This window comes from Callospermophilus lateralis, chromosome 4 (assembly GCF_048772815.1).
Source record: "Callospermophilus lateralis isolate mCalLat2 chromosome 4, mCalLat2.hap1, whole genome shotgun sequence".
NCBI classification, from domain to species: Eukaryota; Metazoa; Chordata; class Mammalia; order Rodentia; family Sciuridae; genus Callospermophilus; species Callospermophilus lateralis.
Window position 1 is genome coordinate 78369032 of NC_135308.1, and position 9680 is coordinate 78378711.

General features: G+C 34.2%; 1 protein-coding gene across 1 annotated transcript; it reads right to left on the minus strand.

The window, feature by feature from the left end:
• Nucleotides 1-2062: 2062 nt before the first annotated feature.
• On the minus strand, nucleotides 2063-9420 carry Clec12b (C-type lectin domain family 12 member B). Its single transcript, XM_076855328.1, has 6 exons — nucleotides 9330-9420; nucleotides 7495-7593; nucleotides 5855-6073; nucleotides 5225-5379; nucleotides 4906-5021; nucleotides 2063-2213 (listed from the first exon to the last, which is right to left on the minus strand). The coding sequence occupies exons 1-6, from the start codon at nucleotides 9418-9420 to the stop codon at nucleotides 2063-2065; spliced, it is 831 nt and encodes a 276-aa protein (XP_076711443.1).
• Nucleotides 9421-9680: the final 260 nt, after the last annotated feature.

Consider the following 9680-nt stretch of genomic DNA (forward strand, 5'->3'; position numbering starts at 1 on the left):
CCACAAAATTTTAATTTATGGTTCTTCCAGGAAGAGTACATGTGTGACCCCCAACTCAGCAACTGGCTACCAGATTTTACTTGGGGCCCTTCTTAGAGACTCAGCTTTTCTTAAAGTTCATTTTATCCATATATCCATCTAAGTATAAAATGTCTTCCAGGAATTTTGATTGGAGAGATTGGGAAAGAGAGGGAAAAGAAAACTGAAGTTCTGGGATCTAACCCTGTCACATAAGCCAAGATAGGAGAAAGCCACAAAGAATGAAGTTTTTTGACAAACAAAAGAACTTTGGATTTCCTTGCCAACTGCAGAGGCTGCTGGGAACAGCGTGAAGCTGTGATGACAGCAGGACAGCAGGGAGGGGGTTATGAACAATAGTAGCTGATCCAAACCCAGAGCCACAATGAGGTCAAGGTCAGATGCAGAAATCCCTTCTAATGAGAGTAAAAGATACGAACAAAAGAATACAGGATACCAGGGGAAGAAAAACTGTAACCTCTTTACAGGAAAAAGATAACAAAGACAGTTAGGTTACAAATAGTACATCATTCTTTGGTTAGAAATAAATAAATAATAGAAGAGATTATCTTTCCCTTGGGAACAGAGAAAACCAAATGTGCGGGAGTCTGGTGCAGAGTTTTTAATTTTTAATAAATAAATTTATCTATGTGAGAGTGGAAGTGACAATAAACAACTAAAGAGAAATGAAAGAAAAAAATTTCTCTTTTAATCCATGTATATGTAACTTGTGTTTCAGTCCTGGATAAGAACCAGTAAACTCTGTTCACCTATGCTATGATTTAAAAAATGATCTACATTTAAAAATTTGTGTTTAAATATGTTTTGTTTATAAATCTTACTAAATATTTATGTTGAACATTATTCCTTAGTTCTAAAGTTTCTTTCCATATATAGAGGAAAATCAATTAGCTAATAGTTTTAAATCTTTAAAGAATAATAAACTACTAGATGGAATATATAAAGTTGTTTCAAAGAACTATAAAAGTATTCCACAATGCAACTGGCTTTGAACTTGAATCATATCCATTTTCCAGTAAATTATAGATCACTGTCCTAGTAAAATTAATATCACAGATTACTTTAGTTTTTAGACTATACATAACAATGCAGTTATTTGGGGGAGAAGATGAAATCTTTATCTTTTGAAAAAATTCTGCAATCAGCAATTTTGTTCTGGAATAGGTCTTGAAATCATTTGCTTTAAGCTTTGAGTGTGCCAATACTGACAAACTATTTTATGAAAGGTGTAAAAAGTAAGGATTCTTATATCTTAATATCTTCAAATGTTTCTGAAGGAAATAAAATATGAATTTTAAAAGACTAAAGTTTTCTAAATATACTAATGCCCAGATTACCAAAACAATAACTTCAATATTATTAATTTGAATCAATGATAAAGTTGTAAAGGTGAAGTTATTATGCTACATCACTAGATTATGAATTGTCTAAATTTTAAAGATTAATAAGAATATATTTTCATAGGAAAATGTAGGAAGAGTGGTTATGCACATGAAGGCTATGGTAGACAATAGTACAGACAAACATTTGCTAAGCTGGTACATTGCTACTGCTCCACCTACCAGGACCCTTACCTTGAGATATCTCAGACCTTCATGTGATCTAGTAACCTTCACAACAGGAGTTTCCTTAAACTTGTTCCAGTCCTGACCTTTGTCCCTTCTGGTTATTCGTATTTAAATATCACCAAAGTGCACATCTAAATATGTTATAATAAAGCAAGAAAAGAGTCTTTTATTTGAGAGAGAAAAAAAATCAGTGAGATGATGCTGAGATAGAAGCATAGAACAAGTATTCTCCTGGGTCCAAAGGATAATTTTAAGACCTGAATAATTAGAACATCAGATCAGAAGGCATCAGACAAGAAGTGGAGACTGTTCTGTGAAGCAAGTTCATTTGCCTGAGAGATTCGATACAGACACTTTTTAATCTGTTTTTGACTCTACGACTGTAGCTTTTTTCTTCATCACATGAGCTTGCAATCGCAAGTCCCTTGTTTCTTGGTGAATTTGAAAGAAACATATTAATATAAATCTTCAATCTTCACTAGTTTAGCTGTCTTCTCACATATCCAAGAAATTTCAGCACTACAGCGGGATACATAAATATTTCCTCTTTGAAAATAAGCACATCCTTTGGATCCATTGATCTGGGAAAGTTCACTATTACTAAATCTGAAAATTAAATGATTTAAAATTAGTAATAAATACTGTATTTGGAATTTGATCACCATTGAGTATTCCTAGGTACCTTTGCAGTCAACAACTGGAATATTCTGATACTTTTGTCTTATAGTATCAAAATCCTTAACCTGACACATCCAAATTCTTTATTTCTAGTTAATTATTTTTCTAGGTAGAATTATTATTTAAGAACACTTAAGTTCTATGTCAAGAATTTGTATTTCCTTCTCTAGTATGGGATTCCATTAATGGAATTCCCTTGGTCCAGATTAAATTAGAAGTGCTAGAATAATTGTACTTTGGGACTGTAAAAAGAAAAGTAGAAAAAATGAATCACATTCTCTACAAAATTTCATTACATTCTATTATGCAAAAGCCTAATTTTACTTGTGTTTACTTATATGTAGGGTTAACAAGAGAACAAGGCTGAGATTAAGAGAAGAAATGAATTAAAATATAGATGTGGTTCTGATAATAGTTCTCAATTTCTCTTCTAGGAAATTGATGATAACTCCCAAATAATGTCATTATAAAATTAAGCTTGACAACTAAATCCTCTATGTGATCAGTATTGTTCTTGTTCAAATGACCTGCATTACTACTACCATGTTCTTTTCTTGCTTCAGGATAGGCTTCTTAAATCTTAGTCTTAGTTAAACACTCGATCAGCACTTAAGGCCTCAGGAGCCAAGGAAATGGCTATGTAATCCCGAAGATTACTCTAACTTGAGTATGATGAGTGGTTTACCTGAAGCTGCATGTTCCCTGGGGTCAGTGTCTGCAGGCTCTGAACCCTGCTCTGGGACCCTCTTCCATATTTTGATCAGGAGTTAAAGGAGGGACTAAGGATGATTAAAATCCCTTTGGGTGAGGGGAAACATCTTAGATTCCAAAACGAAAGCTGAATTGCATTTACATGAGGTTGTGGCACCACCTCTTAGATATTCTTAGTCTAGTAGCAACACGTGCCTCAGATTAATTTTAATCAGCGCGTGACCAATATTACTCCAGGTACTAAAAAGTTGCTGTAATTTTGTTTGCTAATGTGTTATTCAGCACATGCTTTTTGCCATTATTGCTTATGTGAAACCAGACTAATCAATTTAATATGACTAGTAATGGTGATTAGAGAATATTAGAGATTGTTATTTGGGTAGAAATAGCCATGGCAAAACTTGAGGGAATGAATGAAAATAAAGTGTCTTTGGGAAGAAAACAATAGACATATTGTTGTTCAAGGAGTTTGATGTATAAGAGCTGAAGCACAACATCTTTTTTCAAAAAATGAATACCATAAGTCAGTTTAAGAAAACTTTGACAACATGCTTCAATGAGTAAAATAGAAGCAAGTTGGATGCATTAGGTACTTGTTGGGAGAGGGCTGTGGAGAAAAAAACTATACCCAAACTGATGCCAATGATCTTAAATTTCATCTAATACAAAAATACTATATATTACATTTAAAATATGAAAAACATTATGCCATTTAAACATAGTTATCAATGAAAGGTTCACCAAAATTTTTGGTTTTGTATTCTTTAAAAGAATCTTTCAAAGCTATGTGCTCCCTTACACATTTTTTTTTTTTTTTTGGTACTCTGGATCGAACTCAGGGGCACTCAACCACTGAGCCACATCTCCAGCCCTATTTTGTATTTTATTTAGAGATAGGGTCTCACTGAGTTGCTTAGCACCTCGCCATTGCTAAGGCTGGCTTTGAAAGCATAATCCTCCTATCTCAGCCTCCGGAGCCACTGGGATTACAGGCGTGTGCCAACTGGCCTTACACATACATTTAAAAAAAAAATGTTTTTCTGAAGAAACTTTCATCTGTGACATGTCCTACAGATAGAACAAACACTTACCAGCACACCCCTGCTTCCAAGTGGCTGCCTATTTTTGGCCCCAGACTGATGATCAGAAGCAGCACCTGGACTTCCAGGTACTAGGAGATGGAGTCTCTTTCCAAGGTTTTTTTACAGTAGATACAGAAAATGGCAGACATCTATTTTTTCCATAACTTTAGATAGTTGGAAAAATGCAATTTTCAATTGCTGTATCCAAATGTACTTTAAATATTTTCATCAAAATTTTGCAATGGCAGATTTAGCTCAGTTTAGTTTATGAAAGACATTTGCCATATAACCTAATTGGAAAGTCTTCATCATGAAATTATTTCAAAATTACTCTCTGTTAGAAAGTGACTGACTATTATTTGATCCAAATAGATATGTTAATTTGTGTTCTTGTGACAAACACAATTCTGGATTCTAAGTGCTGGAGAGCAGAATAGCTAAGTGACTAAACACAGGGTCCCTAAAGCACTAAAGTCCTGATTTGGTCACATTTGAGCTGAGTCATCTTTAATTTAGTCTCTTTGTGACAATATTTATCTATAAAATGGGAATATAACAATGCTCTATTCAAGGGTTTGTATTTATAAAGTTCTCTGAAGATACTAAGCATTATATTTATATGTTAAATAAAGAAAAAATTTAATAGGCAAAGTCTAGTGACTTGCCCTGACTTGGTCATAAAGATGAAATTAGATATACCACTAAACAATATTTGCTACTCTTTTCTTTGTACTTTGCACTCCTTTTTAAAATCTAGATTTATAATTCTCATAATTCACTCTCAGGACTCTAAGGAAATCTTGGTTTTCCATTCCCAATAGACTTACAAGTATGGAGAGGGAACTGAGCCATCTTCCCATAGCCAATTTCCATCAGATGGGTGCCATGATAATCCCAGCCAAAAAAAAGAAATCATGGGTAATGGCTGTGACGTTAGAAAATTCTGAGGGAAAAAAACGGAGGGAAATCTTTAAGAGAAAGTCACATTCTAGGTTATAGAAATAAGACAGAAATATTTACTAAATTCATCTGCTGGTTCTTATTCAGAATCCACTGAATTTCTATTATGTGAATCAGAAATTTCATTCATATACCTTTCATTGTATGGGATAATTTCTATAACCAAGGAAGGAGATTCAATCATACCTTTTCTTCCAAGCTGTCAATCTTCAGCAATGTGGAGTTCTTTTCTATGCAGTCCTTTCTACTGTTACTCCAAGTTTTCTCTTTGTTTATTGTGAAATAATAGCAACTTTCTTGGTACCACTGCCATGTCTTAGGACAAGGATTACATTTATGATCTGAAAAAGGAAATTATACTCAATAGCATGAACAATGAAAACTACATTGGACAATAGAATGTGAGGTCCAGCACCCTGAAAACATGCTGTTTTAGGAGCCTTTGAAAATGAAGTCACTCTGGTTATGGTTTGCAACACTGTAGATACTCTTTTCAGGGTTTGGTCTTCTGGCCTCAGAATTTATAGCTATGCTTTTAACTTCATATAATAATGGGATCGCTTACAAATAGTTAATAAAACAAGGGGATGAAGTTTCCAATTGATATTCTAAAATGATTCCCATATTTGCTTCTGCGTCTTCAAAATTATTAAATAAATCTATATCTTTTCCTAAATTCTATCTTTTCCTAAATTTAGAGTGACATCCTCAAAACATCATTAAATGACATAACTGTCTCATACTCTGAGGTGCCACACATGGTCAGCTTAAATCAGAGCAACTGATATATTGTGACTGGTCAGCATATCTAATTACCTGAAGTGTGAATGATTAGCTCTCTGCAGAGTTTGATAGCTATTTGCCCCTGTCTCTTTAGTAGATTAGATATCTGAGATTTGAGAAATTCTTCTTCCATGGGTAAGTTCCTGTGGTTGCTCAGTTGCTGGGATAAATTTTCCTGCTGGTGGTGGATAATTTTCTGAAGTCGATTCAATGTCTCTGAATCTGAGTTAATTTTGTTAGACATCTGCAAAACTCCAAAAAATAACATGACAGGAGAGAAACTCAAATATCCTTCCATTCTCATAATAGCCAACCATAATTCTCTTGATTCAAAAACATTTCTTATTGTTTAATATTTATTAGTAACTCCTAATAATTGAGATTTCATGAAAGAAACATACCAGATACTTTTCAACCCCAAATTGTTTAGAGTTTACCTTTATAATTTTATTCATGTTTTGACTATTGTACTTGTGTTAAATAATGAATTAAGTATTATAGTACTTGTGTTAAAATAATGAATTAATGATTACATATCTGATATTTCACCAAAATTGGTGTCAGTAATTTTGCCCCTTATTTTGGTATTTTTTTTTCTAATTGGAGTTTTTGGATAGAATTATAGTTTTAATAGAAATGAAATTCTTTGAGACAAGGGATGTCTCAAAATATAGTATCTTAACCGCCCTTTTATGGTAAATAATTGAGCATATATAATGGCAAGTTTATTCATTTTCAAAGAGTACATCATTGCAGAAGATTAGCTTCTAATTCTCACAATATTGAGCTACTGAATATGTTATCTCTGCTAGAACATTTCTTTACAAAAGAAGAAGCTACATAATTATCCTTTATTTGTCCAAATAGATGTGTAGAAATCCTAATTATCCATTAGATTTTAAATATATAGATAGAAATTTTAAAAATAGAGATGTTAGTATCATTCAACAAATGACAGGTTTTTTACTTTAAGTTGCCTGAAAATGTTGTACCAAATCACTACTTTATTTCACGCACTGAACAACATTCTATAAAATACGTATTCTCAGGATGTTTTTCCACTTCGTTAGTCCTGAATTCCCACTCCCAATGGAGATAAAAGCAACCCCAACTTTCTAAGATTACAATAATAGGTCAGAATCAAGAAAATATTCCTTTTTGGCTCTGGTGTTGGGGAGCAGAGCTTCCATTGTCCTGTAGAGATGGCTCAATTCTGTCTGCTGGGTGTGGTATAGCAGGGCACTCCCTCCTTGCTTGTACTGCCACTTAGACGTTTTTCTCTGCACTAGAAAGGTCTTGGGTAAACAGAGGGAGCTAGTCTTCAAGGTAAATGAACAGCATGCCATTTCTTAAACACAATCCCCCAACTCCTTTTTGTTACCACTGGCATAGTAAGTGAATGTGTATCTGGAAACAAAGGCTCCTTGCTCTGACTAAAAATTATAAAAATAAGTCTATTTTGCTTGTCAAGAGAAAGTAATGAGTTGGGACTGAACCTCCATATTAAAGTATGTCCCAAAATGATTTGTTTTGACAACATGGAGATGGGACACTTATGAGATGGCAAAATTATTAAAGGATTCAGGATGCTGGCACTTGTCCATAAATTGAATTTACGTAGTTTACAAGTTATACTTAATTGCCTTTCTTGTGTTTTATGCAAATATACTTACACATAATCCCCAAGGTCACCAGCCCAATCAACAGCATCAGGCAAAGAGTTAGCAGACCTTGGGCAGCCTGACGCCATATGGGGGATGGAGCTCGATGCCCTGTAAAGTCAACAGAGGAGTGAGCCAGTAGAACTGCTATGTGGGTTGTACACTTAGGGCTGTTTATTCTTCCAACTTAGGAATCTTCCAGGTACTAAAATTCCTCTCTTGTTTCTTCAATGACATTATTTAGAAAATTTCTACCATGAAGCCTAATAAGAGTCCATCACCAGTTCTCCTCCATTATTTCACCACTATCTTTCCTTCAAGAGTAAATGCCTCCTAATTTTTAGTTTTTGTTTTTATATCATCACCCACCTTTAATCTTCAAGTTCACTGATTTCACAAATAACGTGCTATGAAAACTTTCCCTGGACTGATGCTGACAATAGGAGAGACCTATTGTCTCCATTACGATTACAAATCTCCAAAAGGCAGGTTATTCTATACTTCGCATAAAGGTGAATTCTACCTTTAAAAGCAACTGTTATCTACTAAAATATAATGTTTATATATTATCCATGCTATTTATCACCCAGTAAATTATGAATTAATATAGAAAAAAAATAATGCACAGTTTAAACTGCAAACAGCAGAATAGGCCAGGAAGTCTGTGTCTAGTTCTTCAAATTTCAGCATCTTATCTTTATTTTTTTAATGAAAATGTTCTCCTATTTCTCTCACCTTCTCTTTGATTCAGGTCCTAAGGTGTCAAGTCCAATGTTTTGATAGATTGAAACAATCTCCAGATGCACTATCACATGCACTATATCCAGACCTCCTTTTCCCTCAAGCGTTAGAGTAAATAAAAAAAGCCAAAAACATATAATCACCTTCATTTCACACATGTAAAAAGCCCATTCTAATCATCTTTTTGGTATATCCTCCCCACAAACCTCACTCACACATGTACACATATTCATAAACTAAAAATAAGTCTAATTAGTACATGAGAAAGTAATTCATAAGATTCAAATGATTTAACATGATGGCCTGAACATTGAGCAGACCTTCTGAAGTTAAGGGATAGGGATGTCGCCTTTTACATTAACCAGAAACTTCCATTTCCTCCAGTTGGTTACAAGGGAATAAGCTGAAGACCAGAACTGAGACTGGGCTTCCTCCATAGCAATTGTATGGACTTTGTTCAGACATTTAATTTATTTCAGTCTCAGTTTCCTCCTCTCTGAAACCAGTAATATCATTTTGTTTACTTTATAATTATATCTCAATAAAAATATGACGATGAATATATAATACTATACAAGTATTGCTATTAATGATTCAGTATTACTAATTATACTTGGGATTTCAACTATCTTAATTGAAAAAAAACTTATAAATGTGAAACTGACACTTGCTCATGCCTGACCTGGCCATCCTCTACTTTTCGCCTTCAGTTACTTACACCATGTAAGAAAAATGCCATGTTCTCTGTTTAGAAGCCTCCAATTTGACTTATAAAAGAATATTCTTCCAGCAACCTTATAAAGTATAATTATCAAGGACATTTATAAAATAGAAACGTCTCAGTTTCCAATATCTATCTCTGAAACATCCAACAAAAACGTCTCACTAAGAGGTACAGCTTCTTGACACATACAGTTATCACACAACTTAAAACAGGTCCCTAAAGGCACAGATTTTCTCTTCAACATTAGGAACACTCACTCCATGAATCAATTCCATGACTGTTTCCACCCTGAAGATGCCACTGCCCATGTCAAAACCAGCACCTCAAAGCTTTTAACACCTGTCATTCCACAGTCTCAGCTTGCTTTCTCTTAAACTCCTACCTCTTTTTCTCAGGTTATTTCCATCTTGATTATTTCTTGCTCCAGAAGAATCCTGAAATGTGAGTGTCGCGTAGGTCACTTCGTCGGACATTATAGAAGAAAGCACTACCACAAATTATGTAACTAATGTTTCAATATCTTCAGGTCTGTGACAGAGTGTTCTTTTCAAAGCTGGAAACTTCTCCATAGACACTCAATTGACCCTACTGGCCCTTTGTTAGAACAGAATAACAGTTTCTCTGCAGTAAAATTGAGAGAAGTCAAATATTCTCCTTAGACATTGAAATGTTACAGATTGCAAACTGTAGCACCATTGTTCTTTGTTGGGAACCCAAAAGGGGGTGCCTGGAG